Here is a 14,872-nt window from a genome sequence, read left to right on the forward strand (position 1 = left end):
ACCCTGCGCTCCGCTCGGCCTCATCCACATGCAGGGGACGGCGCGTCGCGGCGGCCGCCAGAAAGAGACAAAGGCTGTTCCGCCGCCGGCCGCGCAGTGCCAGCCTCGCCCCGCCCGCCGCCCCGGTGGCCCCGACGCGGCCCCCCTGACTCTGCCGGGTGGGTCGGGCTGCACGGTCCGGACGGCGTCCGAGAGGAGGTAGCCTCCCTCGAATCCTTCCCATTAGACCTTTTCCCGACCACAGCCACCTTTTCGGTGTCACCAGGGCCCTTCAAGTGGCCTGGCTACTGTGAGCAGGGCTGGTCCACGCCGGGCCTGCCCCAGAGTTACAGTCCGCCGAGTCCTCATTCTGACCTGTGACCAGGAGTGTGCAATGATCGATGGGGACCTAAAGCCAGACGCAGGCCAGAGCAAGGGGGTGGGGGCGCTCTCCAAAATTCCCACGAGGCCTTGGGTCACTCCCTGGATTAGGGTTGGGGATTCCGAAGCCTTCACCTTAATCCTGTCTCCCCAGGCCTTTGATCAGGACCCCACCCCAGAATCTCATGACCCCGCCCCCCCAACCCAGAAGAGTTATGGGGTGCAGCCGCGACGCCTACCACAGTCATCAACACCTGGAGGCCAAGAAGGCACGAGAAAGGCTGTGTGTCTGCACCCTTTCTCAAGTGTGTCACTTGCCCCGTAGTGGGTACCTGTCTCTGGACCTCAGCTTTCACCTGTAGAATGGACACATACATACACCCCCGCGTGCGCGCGCGCGCACACACACACACACACACACTAATTGGGGGCGTGTCTGAATGTAGGGAGTACGGAGCGCTGGCATGCAGTGGGTTCCCAATAATACAGACAGCTGTCACTGTAGTCTTTCCTCAGCCTCCTGAGGGCAGGGATGGTTTTGGTTTTGAGCTCTTCTCCACCCCACACAACCTCTGGATGCAACTGAGGCGATGGGAGGGCTGGCTCCTTCTTTCACTCAACTGGGAAGTTCTCCCTAGGTCCATCTCAAGTTCTCTCCTTCCCAGACCAGGATTGGGGGGGAGGGGAAGTTCCCTTTAAGGGCCGTGGGGGAGGGGGCTCCGGCCGGCCCTCCTTCCGCCCCTCCCTGGCCCCCCTCCGGCCTGGGGGGACCAAAGTCCGGGCCCCGCGCCAGCGCATGCGCCCGCCTGTGGGCGCTGTCCGGGCTGCGAGGGCTGCGAGCGCACCGACAGACAGACCGACCGACGGACTGGCAGTCCGCCGGACAGACGGGGCAGCGCAGGGAGCCGGGACGCGGCGGGACAGCGACATGACCGGCCACATACAACAGCCAAGCGGGCGCGGGAACACCGGTCCTGCGCCCTCGCCTTCCCCCGGCCCCGGCCCGGGCCCTGGCGCCTCAGAGAGGGTAGCGCTCAAGAAGGAGATCGGACTGGTGAGCGCCTGTACCATCATCGTCGGTGAGCAGGGCCCGAGGCGGGTGGGTGCCCTGGACTGCAGGGCCAAGGCTGAGGGGGCATGCAAGCAGCTCCAAACCAGGGGCACCCCATCTCCTGGCTTTCTTACCGGTCTGGTTCACAGGGACCCCTGGAAAGCGGAGGCAGGGAGCACCAAGGTTCAGAGATTTTTGCTCCCATCTCCCTGGCCGCCCTGAAAATTTGCAGCTCAGGAAGTTGTGGGTCCCCTCCACCGCTGGAATCCTCCTTTACCTCCCTATGGGTCTTCGGTCTTCAGCAAGGCCATTTGCTCTATGAAATGGAAATGATGACTATAGTCTTGCCTCTAGTGCAGTAGCTGGGCAAGTTCTGGGTTATGGGTCATGGTGAATCCCTACTGTTTGCTGGGTCCAGGTACCATGCAGAGTGAGTGATCTCATCTTGGAAAGCAGGCAGAATTGCAGGTAGGCTGGACAGGTAGAGCCTGCACAGAGGAAAAATAGGTTCAGAGCATGTAAATTACTACCAGGTTTGGCAGCTGGAACCAGGGAAAGGAAGTGGAATAGCCCACGGCTGGGGACAGTAGTGGGCAGACCAACCCTGCAGAAGGGCCACCTGCTCCCTGGCTGGTATCTCAACGGACAGCCCATGGCCTGAACTGCTGGCCCCAGCTTCCACTTGTGCATGGATCTGTGTGCCCCCAGTGCCCTGTCCGCTTCCACAAAGGGGCTTCTGGGTAGGCAGGGTGGTGGAGTTTTCTCCTTCTGTCCCAAGATGTGAATACTTACTTCTGGGAACCGGGCTAACTCAGCCCAAGTGTCTCTGAGCCCTCCTGAGGGACATTTTCTGTTCCCTGCATCCAGAAGATATAGGCTTGGGGGATGAATTCCTGGGGCCTTACCCCCTGTGACTGGTCCCCAGTCAGTGGGAGCTGCTTGTTCACCATTACCCTTCTACCCTCAGACTCCTGGAGATGGAGGAAGTTTGAGGGGCTCAACGGGGCAGAACTAGTGTCTTCACCTCCTCTGCTCTGCCCCCATATTAGAAGCTCCAGGGCCACAGCTGCAGTCTGGCTCTTGGCCATGCCCTGCCCTCACATTGAGAGTTGCCCCTGAACACAGTCCCAGGCAGGTGGCTCCACTGTCTCTCCTGCTTCCTCCTAGAATCCTATCTCCCAGGAGCTGGCCCTGACCTGGCCCTGGGAGCTTCCTGGCCTAGGTGCTTCTGACTGTCTGCTAGAAAGAAGGACTGGTTCTGGGAATTGGGTCGGAGTACTTGTTAGAGCTTTGCTCCAGCCCATGCCTTCTCTGTTCTCTAGGAAGGGAAAACTGAGATGGGCACTAAGGGTCCCATCTCTCCCCATTCACTACTCCGGGGCCCACCTACCCCCATTCAGCCTCCCATCTAGGTGGGCCCATTTTTCTCTACATACTAACCTGGGAAGTCTAGTCAAAGTCAAAAGTCTGCAAAGTATCATATTTTAGCATTCCACATCTTCAGAACTTATATCCTGCTTTATAATCTATCCTTGTTTATTAGCAGTCGCTTAACTGATTTCCCAAACGTCTAAAGTTCATCCCAGGAGATCCTATAATTCCCTCCTTTATTATATTCTCTGTCCCATCCCAGGCTGAAGAGTAAGAATTTCAGGAATGAGGAGATATGGAAGAACTGGCTCTAGGCAGCAGTGAGACTCCACCTGAAATACGTTTAGCTGGTAAAAACAAGCAAAGCTTGCAGGGGGTACTAATCCAGACCAGAGTAAATCAAGCCAGCTGGGCAGGACTGTGCAGGACAGCACAATCACATCCAACCATTGTTCAGAGAATCACTTCTTTTTACATTATAAAAACACGTTCTTCCTTTCCTCCTTTGATTCTCATGCCCACCTTGCAAGATGGGAATTTTTGTACCCATTATACAAATGTAGAAACTGAGGTTGGAAGTTAAGTGACATGGCTGCAAGTTGTGGGCTCAAGATTTGGAACCAGATCTGGATTCAACCCTCTGTTCAGTGCCCTTCACACCGAGCTGAGCAAAGTTGGGGCCAGACTCAGAGCCCTTGATGGGGAAGGCTGGGGCTTGAGCTGCAGGCTCATCCAACAAGGTAGATTGAGCTCTCCACTCCATTATGGAGGTACAAATAGATGGGGAGGGACGCTGGGTCTCTCTGGCAGCGGTACATAGAGGGCCTCTCATCTTGGCTTAGGGACTTCAGCCATCTGCCTCACGTGATTCATAACCAAAGAAGAGATGTGCCTAGACCCGGCAGAGGGGTCACCTTGGGTCTGCTGACCAGGTTCTTCCTCCACTCTGTTCCTGTGACTTGGATGTTCAGTTCATGTAGGTGTTTGGGGATCAGGCTCAAGTATATTCAGGGACTCCAGGAAGTAACTTCACAAACTTCATCTTCCCAGGAGCCAATCCCAGTTCATCCAGCCTCTGTCGGGTCCTGGTACATGGTCTCTAGGGCTTGAATTTAACTGGGCTGCTCAGAGAGGATGGGCCTCTGCAGAACCCCAGCCCCTCCTCATTAGGAGCCAGAAGAGACATAAAACTACATAGGAGTCTATCCACATGTCACCAACGCCCCATTTACAGATGAGGAAACTGAGGACCCTAGGCTGCAACCTGCCCAGGATCACATGTCCTTGAGGCATTCTGGAACACTTTTGGAGGACAGGATGATCCAACTACAAGGATGGGGACCTGCCAACCCTTGATACATTCGTTCATTTATCCAGCAGTGCTGGGCACCACCTAAGAGGGGACAAGGCAGAGGAGGAATTCCTCTCCTCCTAGAGCAGACATACCAACAGCAAACGAACCCACAAGCCAAATGTGTGGCCAAGGGGTCATGAGAAGCACTGAAACCAGACAACTGAGCCAGGAGGAGGACCTGAAGTGCTGGGAGCGGGGTGGAAGGTTGGATGAGTGAGGAGGTGGGTGGGGTTTGTTCGAGGCTTCGCAAAGAGTGATAGGAGTTTGCCTTTTTCTCCTTAGGAGGTGGGAGCCCTGGAAGGGTTTGGAAGAAGAGGAGTGGGATGACTTACTGCACTCACTATGGAGGAGACTCTGTGAGGGCAGGAAGGCCAGGCAGGAAGCCACTTGAGTCACCTGGACAAGAGGCAGTGGTGGCTCAGAGCAGGGTGGCAGCTGTGGAGGGGCTGAGTGTGGGGTGTGGAAGAAAGAGAAAGGTCAGGGATGACACAGGTCAAGGTCTGAGCAGTTGGGAGGATGGTTTGTTATTGATTGATTGATCAGGGAAGATGAGGAGAAGAGCAGGTTCAGGGAAAGGGGACACAAAAGTCAGGAAAGCTGTTTTGAACATGTCGAGTGTGAGATGCCTATTTGTTTGGTACACAGGCTGAGTTTGGTAGAATGGTGCATGGCAGGGATATGAATTTGGGATTTGCCAACAGAAGCCAGGGGGCTGGATGAGATCACCAAGGGAATGATCAAGGCCACTCAGTGTTTAGAAGTCAGACAAGAAAAGGGACCAGCAAGAAAGAGCCACCAGCCAGGTAGAAGGGTCAGGAGGTGGAGTAAAGAGGGTGATCGCTCCGTCACAGGCCACTGATGAGTCAAGTAAGATGTGGGCTAGGGCTTGACTGTTGGATTCAGCAATGTGGAGCTCACTGGGGACCATGACAAGACTCAGCCTGGAGGTGGGGCACAGGCAAGATTTCCCAAGCCAGGCAGGATGCACTGATGTAGGCAGAGGCTCTATGCTCTGCTCATCCCCTCTCTCCACAGGAAAGTGGGTTAGGCTGGAGGTGCCTGCCAGCAAATTAGTGATTCTAGTCACGTCCTGGATGTCCCCACTCACTGCCTTGGGGTACTACCAAGACCTCAGTGGGAGCATCTGTCATTCCAGGGAGGTACCTGACACATGCTTACTATGAGGACACAAGGACATTTGTGTACTTGGAGGACAGGCTTCACCCAGGTCTCAGTAGGGTTCTGGCTGCTCACGCCAGGGTGTTGGGGGTCCGTGGGACTCAGGTCTCCAGAGGAAAGACTAAGTGTCTTGGGTGGGGTCTCCAAGGTGGATGACAGAGTGGGATCCATAAGCCATTTCCATGGTCTTCCAGCCCTTCCTGGCCATTCTCCTGGCACTGTGACAGTGGAGCAGGGTTCAGGTTCTAGAGCCAATGGAAGCTTGCTGTGCGTAGTGTTGACCTGGAGAGAGGGCTGCCCAAGAGTGGGATGTTCTGCCTTGAGCAGAGTGTTTCCTTGGGCCCAATACAGATGTGCAAGGTGCATCCTCTCTGCCAAAGTCAGGGTCAGACTAGCTCTCTGCTGCCCGCTAGTCCAATGGCCCCACCTGGAAATTGGGGAAACTGAGTCTCAGAAGGGCAGTACTGATCTGAGGTCACGTGGCTGACTCCTCCGTGTTTCTAGGGATAAGGTTGCAGCCAGTGTCCTGGCCTGGCTTGACTTCCCCACCCCTCCCCGAACCCGACTGTATATTCCCACAACACACACCCCACGGGCAGGCGGCTCCTTCTACCAACCAGACCTCCGTGGCCCACTCCTGCGACCTCCACAGTCTGCTGCTGCCTCTCAGAAATAGGTCAGCACGCACAGCAGCACCCGCAGGGAACAATGGCCCTTTCTTCAATCCTCCAAGGAGCCGGGTAAGCCCCATCAGGCCAAACATCTTAATGTGATAAAAACCACCCAGGAAAGGCTCAGGGAAGAAGGGCGGGAGGAGGAGACTCAAGGGAGGCCTGCTAGACGGGGAAACTTGCATCTGACCCTCGCCTGGCTTAGCTGCCTGCTGAGGGACCAACAGGGACCAGGTGTCCCATTGGGTAGAGAAGAACATGGAGGCCTCAGGACCAGCATCCCTCTGGTTGTCAATCAGACACCCAACAGATGCTCAGCAGTATCTCTTGGCCCACCTGACGTCCTATTAGGCCAAGTTCCTGCTTCTCTTTTTCCTGAAGAGTAGGATTCCTCAAGGGCTGGACTTGTCCACTGCTGTTGCCCTCATCAGGCAGATCTGCTGGGCCTGAACACAGGGTCTGAGGAAGGAGGAGCTAAGCAGGCACCTGGGTGACATCCATGCAGCTCCAGCAGTTCCTCCTCTATTCGAGCACCCGAGGGCTCCCAGCCCTGTCCTCAGCATCCTCCTTCCTCCTGATCCTCTGCCACTCATCAAGCCCACCCTGAGCATGAGCCTGGGGCAGTTACTTCAGGCCTCTTCAGGCCCACAGGGAGAGGCCCCTGAGGACCTCAGAGACACTGGTTTGCTCAGATGGTCCTTTGAACCACAGGGGAAGAAGTCCTGAATGGTAGCCCGAGGCCACATGTCCAAAATAATAGTGATCCTCCCTGCCACCAGCGCTACCCACCCCCAGAAACCAGCATCTGAGTCCCAGCCACTTGGCACCTGAATAATGCTATGCCCTTTTCAGACCCCAGCTCAGGAAGGTGAGGTATAAGGTGTGGCTCCCCCAAGTATTAGATCTGTGAGGCTCAGCAGGCTGAGCTGTGTACAGGGGTGGGGTCTCCACGGGGTGGGTGGCTCAGGGCCCTGGATGCCCCCAGCTCCAACATCCCCGGCTCCTTTCGAGGCCACCCAGCCCCCGCTGGCTTCCAACCTCACTGGCTTTTGGCAAATCCTGCTCCGCCAGGTCCTGAGAACTGCTGCCGGATGGAGCCAACTCAAAGGCCCTTTGGAAAACCCACAGCCCACCCAGGCCCAAGGCCCATCGCGGTGGGTGCAGGAGGTGGCCCCTCTCCCCTGCCCCCCAGAAGCAGACCAAGGGCGCAGCTTACCTCTGGGGCTTGAGGCACAGGAATTATTTCGTCCTTATCTGGATGTATTTAGGGCTCCTGGGATGTGACCAGAAAACCAAATGGGGCTCTCGTGGCTGTCCAGACTAGAAATCTGTGTCGACCGGGGACGGGGGTGAGGGGTAGCACCGTGGACAAGGAGTGAATGCAGATTGGAGGCCACAGCCGTGTCCTCGTCCAGCCCCGCCTATGGGCTTGGCAGGTGGAGCGGGCAGACTCAGCCTTGATGGATGTGTGACCCCCTCCCTGGGCCCCACCAGGTGGGAGTAATCCTTGTCCAGGGGCGCTGAGCCCCAGGTCCCACCAGTGCTGTTTTTGTCCATGTGGCCTGTGGGTCTGGGATTCTTTCCTCTTGGGCGGACCCGAATGCAGATCTCTAGTGAAGTTACCTGATTCATTTGCAGGTTGGTGAGACCCACGTGAGCAGCCATAGCCCTACTCCTTTCTAATTTCCAGGGAGCTCAGGGCTGAACAGAGGCTGAGTCTCACTCGCCCTGGGAGTCTGCTCTGCAGGCCACAGCTCATCTCTGAACATTTCCCATTGTTTCAGGAAGCAGAGGGGCACATCCCCTTTCCACTCCCAGACATCTGGAGGCCACAGGAGCAGCCCCCTCTGCCCACATCCTTTGAAGACCCAGAAGGATGAGTCTTTTGCCCAAGCACAAGGCAGGCCTTACAGAACTGTGGCAGATTCCATTTGCATGGGACCTCAGGAGCCTGCAACTCCTTCACTCCTCCTCAGAGACCCCCAGTGGGAGGGCTGAGTTGGGCCTGGTGCCCTCACTTCACAGACAAGGAAATTAGTCCTTCATGTCAAGGTCTGGATGCCACTCTGGGCATTGGGCTGTGTAGTCACCCATCAGTTTACTCAGCACATGCTTTCTGAGCACCTGCAGGGCGTGGGGCCGTGAGGTGATAAGGCAAGGCAGAGTGGGTGACTGCTGAGGGGGGCAGGAGCTACGCACAGGACCACACAGGGGCGCGCGACACATCTGGCAACACTGTAAATGAGCTGGGGGCCTCACATAGTGTGTCTCCCTAAGCCCTCATAACAACCCTGTTTTACAGGTAGGATTAGGGAGGTCAGCAGGAGGACCTTCCCGCCTGAGCAGGGAGCAGGCACAGGCCTTCAGAGCCCAGCTGGGTTTCACATTGTGTAATCAGGGGCAGACCCAAGGGGAATGGCAGGCAGTCTGTGTACAGACCCCAGACTGGGCCAAGAGTCTCTACCAGCTGTCATTGCCTGACCCATCCCTGCCCTGACAACTCCCAGCCCTGAAAATGCACCAGTTCTCTGCCTCACCCCACTGGCCCTTGCCCAGAACTGGAAACGTGAACAGCTCAAAGAAACAGGATCTCTTCAGAGTCTATGTCCACAGCCTGGGTTCGAGGTCAAGGAGGGGCTCCCTGATAGGAAAAAGGGAAATAGAAGCTACAGAAACCTAGAGTGAGGCCGTGAGGTGGGCAGAGCACCTGGCTCAGGCAAGGAGAGCTCTAGGCAGCAGGTTGAAAGGAGGACAGATGGCCGGAGGCTGACATGACAAGACTGGGGACCTGAGCTAGAGGGGGTCCATGTGGAGATGCACAGGAGTGGCCACCCTGTTGTGGTTCAGGTGTTGGGCCCCTCCCTTTGCTGACTCCCTCTCACGCAGGAGTAGGAGAGTGGACGGAGGGACTCAGGACCTGTCTCTGGCTGGCTGGACAAGGTGCCATTTCCCATGCCAGGGACTGAGCAGGAGGCTGATGATGAACCCAGAATGGGCCTTGCTGGGTTCCAGGGGCCCAGTGGCATCCACACGTCTCCAGCACCCCCACCCCACTCCTCCTCCAGGGAGCACCCAGGCTTCCTTCCTCAATGCAGTATCCGGACCCCCCCAGAGAAGGCTGGGCTGCTAAAAGGGGCCCCAGGCCTGATGCCTCCCATCTCTCCCCTACAGGGAACATCATTGGCTCGGGCATCTTCATCTCACCCAAGGGTGTCCTTGAGCACTCAGGCTCCGTGGGTCTGGCCCTCTTCGTCTGGGTCCTGGGTGGGGGCGTGACAGCTCTGGGCTCTCTCTGCTATGCAGAGCTGGGAGTTGCCATCCCCAAGTCCGGCGGGGACTACGCCTACGTCACAGAGATCTTCGGGGGCCTGGCTGGGTGAGTGTGGGGCTCTGGTGGGGTCGGGGACAGTTTTTCTGAAATAGGACGGCTCTCGAACCCTGGGCCTCAGTCTCCTCTTCTACTTCCCGTATTACAGGAAAGTGGATGGAAAGAAGGGGCGGGGGTGTCTGGTAGCCTTCTGAGACCAAGGTGGGGACACCTATGCTTACCCCACTCCATGGGTGTCTGCTGACCCCTTGACCTCTCTGTGTCTCCTTTTAAATAGAGATTCCTCAAAGCCCCACTGCTTAGGAGGGAGGAACCCTTTACTATCTGAAACCTTTAGACAATGCTGTACCCAGGCAAGGAGGGCTTTGATTTTAGTAAATCCATCTGCTCCATGAGGAGAGGGAGGAGCATGATATCCTCCTCCTCCCAGACCCTGCCACGGGTCCCCCTCACACAGCTTCCTGACATTCTTTATTCATCCATGAACATTTGCTGAGCACCTGCTTTGAGTTAAGGGCTGGGGATGCTGCAATAAAAAGTTCTGTTCGTGTCCTCACATTGCTCACAAAGCAGAGACGAACAGCCCCTCAAATGTGACATGACCCAGAGGACCCTCGCTTCGAGGGTGTGGGCAAGAGGCAGCAGCCACCGAACAGAGAACAGGGTGCTTGCCAGGAAAATCCACATTTGCACCAAGTATAGAAAGAATATAGTTTTTTTCTCAGCTTCCTGGCCAGTGACGAGGGCATTTGGTGGGAGCAAGCACAGAGGGCATGGTGCCTGGCCAGTGCAGACTGTCTGCTGTAGCTAGCTAGAGGTAAGATCAGATCCCTGACAGGCACCAGGGCTTGAAGAAGATGGGGATTTGGAGTTGTTGCAATTGTCCAGAGTCCTGCCAAGGGCCTTAAAGGTACAGGCAGATACAAAAATCATTTAGGAGCCTAATTCAGGACTGGTAAGGTTAGGTGGATACAGCAGGTTGATATCCATTGTCCCACTTGAGAGGCTTCATAGATGGTGGTCCCTGAGATGGGGATGGGAGATCAGTATGGAGATTCTCAAGTTGCAGTGGTGTGTGTGGCATGTGCAGGGGGGTCAGGTCTTGGATGGAGGATCCAGGCTGAAGTTACAAAGTTTGCTTCTGAATGACTTGGGCCAGAAGTTCTGAACTTGGCAACTCTGCATGAAGCCCTGGCAGGGCATGCACACCCCTATGGATGTCTGTGGCTGTTCATCTTACAGGGAGAAGGTTCTCAAAGGGGCTGGGACTCAAAGAAGTAGAAGAATCATGCTGTGGCCCTGGAGAGAACACTGAGAGAGAAAAGGGTCAGGACCCACAGTCACCCAGCATGGAGGAGAGTTTAGAGGGGACATCCAGCAAGGAAGGACTATCAAGCTAGAATGTCCCAGAAGCCGAGGAGGGAGGGCTGTACAAAGAAAGGAGGCTTAGTGACCCAGGAGTTCTGGTATTCCTGATAAGGTACTCCCCATCCTCAAGGGCAGACCAGGACCTAGGACCTAGGACCTAGGACACAAAGGCAGACCTTCCCAAGGGTGCAGGCAAAGACCTTGGGAACAGAGCCCCCAGCCCACCATGCGCCCCCTGCAGAGGTAAGATTCTATAAAAGAGACATAAATCATGATTCCCCACTACCAGCCCCCCCACACACACACAGGCAGGGCCCCTTTCAGGGTCCACTTCCCACAGACCAAAGGTCCTGGAGATGCTTGTGCCACCCTGGCCTCTGCTCCTTCCAGATTCCTGCTGCTCTGGAGTGCTGTCCTCATCATGTACCCCACCAGCCTGGCTGTCATCTCCATGACCTTCTCCAACTACGTGCTGCAACCTGTGTTCCCCAACTGCATCCCCCCAGCTACGGCCTCTCGCGTGCTCTCCATGGCCTGCCTGAGTGAGTGGCCCCCTGATGAGCCTCTGTCCCCAGAGCAGCTGACTGCCCCATACCCCATACTGCTCTCTGCTCTGGGTGCAGGGACAGACAGATGGGATCCCCCAGCTGTCAGCTCCCTCCAGTGTCATCTTGAGAACCATGTTCTTGCATTCTGGCTGCTGCCTGGGCTGGACCTGCCTGTGGTCCACATTGAGCCACAGGTCCTCCCTGCTTCCCTCCCCAGTGCTCCTGACGTGGGTGAATGGCTCCAGTGTACGCTGGGCCACGCGCATCCAGGACATCTTCACGGGTGGGAAGCTGCTGGCCCTGTCCCTCATCATTGGCATTGGCTTTGTCCAGATCTTCCAAGGTAGGGCCAGGGTGTGGGTGTGGGCAGGGATGGGGGGGGCCATGCTGATCCCTGATGTCTGGACCCCCAGGACATTTCGAGGAACTGAGGCCCAGCAATGCCTTCACCTTCTGGATGACGCCCTCTGTGGGTCACCTGGCCCTGGCCTTTCTCCAGGGCTCCTTTGCCTTCAGCGGCTGGAACTTCCTCAACTATGTCACCGAGGAGCTGGTTGACCCTCGAAAGTGAGTGAGGCATCTGGCCAGCTAATGGGAGGGGTAGGTCCAGCTAATGGGAGAAGCAGCCTGTCTGCACAGATCCGCTGTTACCTGTGGCTCGGACTGGTCATCTGCTGCCCCGTAGGAACAGTCCTGGAAAGAAAGCCAGGACACTGTGTTCTAGCCTGGTCCCATTCTGTGTGGCTGTGGATGCATCAGAGCCCCTTGCTGGGCTTCAGAAAGACAGAGTATCGTCGTTCTGCTTTAAATAGATCCAGTGATTTGCATTTGGCCCAAAATTATACATATGCACACAACATGGTGCCTACAAATGAAGCCAATGACTCTATTTGATACTCAGCCAGGGATCTTTGGGCTGAGACAAATAGAGAATCCCCGGGGGGACCCTAGACCTGCAGACTGGGCTTTAGGGGAACTCACAGGATTGTCCAGGCAAATATTGGCTGTATTCAGTTTTCTCCTTATGTGCAAATGTTAGTGAGATCCCACCCTCAGGATAGACATGGCTTCCTCTTTCGTGTGCTCTTTCTCCTCCCAGCCTGTGGTCAGAGAGGAGTGGAAGGAAAGGTAGACAGCAATGTCCCAAATTACAGTACTGTACCCACTCCTGCCCCAACACCCCCAGTGGACCCAGGAGATGAGACTTAATGCTGCTCCTGTTGCTGGGTCCCTTGTCCCCCCCCGGGCCCCAGATTTCCCCCACCAGGGACTGACACTGACTCCCTCCTCTGACGCCTCCAGGAACCTACCTCGTGCCATCTTTATCTCTATCCCTCTGGTGACCTTCGTGTACACATTCACCAACGTTGCCTACTTCACCGCCATGTCACCCCAAGAGCTGCTGTCTTCTAACGCAGTGGCTGTGGTGAGTGGGGGCACCTGCCTGATCCCCAGCCCTGCCCCACCCTACCCCAGCCTCATGTGCTGCCTCTCTTCTGTGCCCACTCAGACCTTCGGGGAGAAGCTGCTGGGCTACTTTTCATGGGTCATGCCCGTCTCCGTGGCTCTTTCCACTTTTGGAGGGATCAATGGCTACCTGTTCACCTCCTCCAGGTGACTAGGCTGGGGAGGGGGTTGTCATGGTGAGGCAAGGCACGTGCCTTGATGTCTGTGAACCATGCTGGGGACTACTGGAAAGGAAAGCTGAGATGATGACCTGCCAGTAACAAATGTGTGATCCCAACCCTAAGGTAAAGCCAGCAAGAAAGAAGCAGGCTAGCTGAGGGTGAGAGCTGCCCTGTGGGGGCTGCTAGGGCCTGAAGTGGGTCAGAGGTGACAGCTTGAGGTCCAGAGCTGAGATCCGGGATCTAGCTGGTAGGAAGGTGCTGAGGCTGGGCTCACGGCCCCTACCCATTCTGTTCCCACCCCCAGGCTGTGCTTCTCTGGAGCCCGAGAGGGGCACTTGCCCAGCCTGCTAGCAATGATCCATGTCAGACACTGCACCCCTATCCCTGCCCTCCTTGTCTGTGTAAGTTGGGGGACCCAGGCCAGGCAGCATGTGGAGCCAGGGCCACCCAGCAATGGGGGATTTCTGGACAATGCCAGGGATGGCCGTGGTGGACAGCCCATGGAGAATGGGGATGGGGTGGGGATTCATGCCACCTCCGGGCCAGAATGGGAGAGGCCAGGGCAGCCGGGGAGGGCAGAAGGCAGGTGGGAGGCCAGCTGTCAGCCTCAGGTCCTCTCCCAGTGCGGGGCCACCGCGGTGATCATGCTTGTGGGAGACACGTACACACTCATCAACTACGTGTCCTTCATCAACTACCTCTGCTACGGCGTCACCATCCTGGGCCTGCTTGTTCTGCGCTGGAGGCGGCCAGCACTCCACAGGCCCATCAAGGTGAGGCCCAGGAGAGAAAAGGTAGGCTGATATGCCAGAAACTGTCAGGGCCATCCTTTCGTCTGAGCTGGGCACCAGGGACAGGGCCAATGACTACAGTGACAGTGACTACACCTTTTGCAGAAGGCTGGGCTTTCTAAGCACTGATATATTTCCTCCTCATAACGACCCCACGAGGGGAGTGCTTTAAATACTCCAAGTCTACAGATAGAGAAAATGAGGCTAAGGAACTTACTCAAGGTTACACAGCATCCGCCATCCCACGTGAAAGCAAAAGACAATAAACCAAGCTAAAAGTAAAAGCCCCCCATTTGCACACAAAGCAAAGTGGAGAAGTGCTCAGTGCCTGAAATGTGAAACCCCCCAAAATAGCAGAACTCCAGCCAAGTGCAAGCACAAAAAAAAAAATCCACACACAACAGCTGTGTTGAGGTCAAAAAGTGACCAAGGCTCAACAGTTTGGCCAACTGGTCAACCCATGTATTGGCTTCTAGCACAAGGGGCTGCTGGCCAGAAGGGGGACCTCTCAGGCCCCAGCTCCCAGGACAGGAAAGAAAGCCTCAGACCCCGGGGGTTGGGTGTAGGGCAGGAGAGACACCGGGGATCTTGCACCATCTGCAGTCTCGTCCGTCCTTCCGCAGGTGAACCTGCTGGTCCCGGTGGCGTACCTGGTATTTTGGGCATTCCTGCTGGTCTTCAGCTTCATCTCAGAGCCCATGGTCTGTGGGGTTGGCGTCATCATCATCCTCACAGGGGTGCCCATTTTCTTCCTGGGAGTGTTCTGGAGGAGGAAACCAAAGTGTGTACACAGACTCACAGGTGAGCCGCCGGCCTTGCTGAGTGTCCAGGGCTTGGAGAGGGGACCCTCTTGGGATCCCGATTCAGAACAGGGTCTCCCAGACGCTCATCTGGTAACAGAGGGTCCAGCCCCTTCCACATGTCTCCCCAAGATGTGGCCGAAGAGGGAAAAGCGCCTCGAAGACCCCTGCCCAGGGGAGGTGTCCAGAGGTGGGGTCACCCCTGTCCCAAAGGATCAGATCCCAAGGTCCATCTGCCCCTCTGTCTGTTCTCAGAGTCCATGACACACTGGGGCCAGGAGTTGTGTTTCGTGGTTTACCCCCAGTGCTCCCCCGAGGAGGAGGAGGAAAATGGCCCCTACCAGACCTTCCCACTGCCGGCCACGGACAAGCCCTTAAAGACACAATGAGACATTTGTAGAGACTGAAGCAGCTGTTTCTGTT

General features: G+C 56.3%; 1 protein-coding gene across 1 annotated transcript; it reads left to right on the top strand.

The window, feature by feature from the left end:
• The first annotated feature begins 1,279 nt into the window (after nucleotides 1–1,279).
• Nucleotides 1,280–14,838, top strand: Slc7a10 (solute carrier family 7 member 10). The gene is made up of 11 exons (XM_027941470.2): nucleotides 1,280–1,439; nucleotides 9,158–9,362; nucleotides 11,073–11,224; nucleotides 11,448–11,573; nucleotides 11,644–11,797; nucleotides 12,533–12,656; nucleotides 12,741–12,844; nucleotides 13,163–13,259; nucleotides 13,482–13,631; nucleotides 14,273–14,450; nucleotides 14,705–14,838. The coding sequence occupies exons 1-11, from the start codon at nucleotides 1,289–1,291 to the stop codon at nucleotides 14,836–14,838; spliced, it is 1,575 nt and encodes a 524-aa protein (XP_027797271.2). The 5' UTR covers nucleotides 1,280–1,288.
• The last annotated feature ends 34 nt before the right edge of the window (nucleotides 14,839–14,872 follow it).

Source organism: Marmota flaviventris, chromosome 18, assembly GCF_047511675.1.
Source record: "Marmota flaviventris isolate mMarFla1 chromosome 18, mMarFla1.hap1, whole genome shotgun sequence".
Taxonomy (NCBI): domain Eukaryota; kingdom Metazoa; phylum Chordata; class Mammalia; order Rodentia; family Sciuridae; genus Marmota; species Marmota flaviventris.

Excerpts from the sequence above, each read along its gene's own strand:
- Slc7a10 (XM_027941470.2), top strand. The coding sequence starts at position 1,289 with ATGACCGGCCACATACAACAGCCAAGCGGGCGCGGGAACACCGGTCCT. Across the intron at positions 12,657-12,740 it reads CTTCTAACGCAGTGGCTGTG|ACCTTCGGGGAGAAGCTGCT; the intron begins GTGAGTGGGGGC and ends GTGCCCACTCAG. Across the intron at positions 13,632-14,272 it reads CACTCCACAGGCCCATCAAG|GTGAACCTGCTGGTCCCGGT; the intron begins GTGAGGCCCAGG and ends GTCCTTCCGCAG.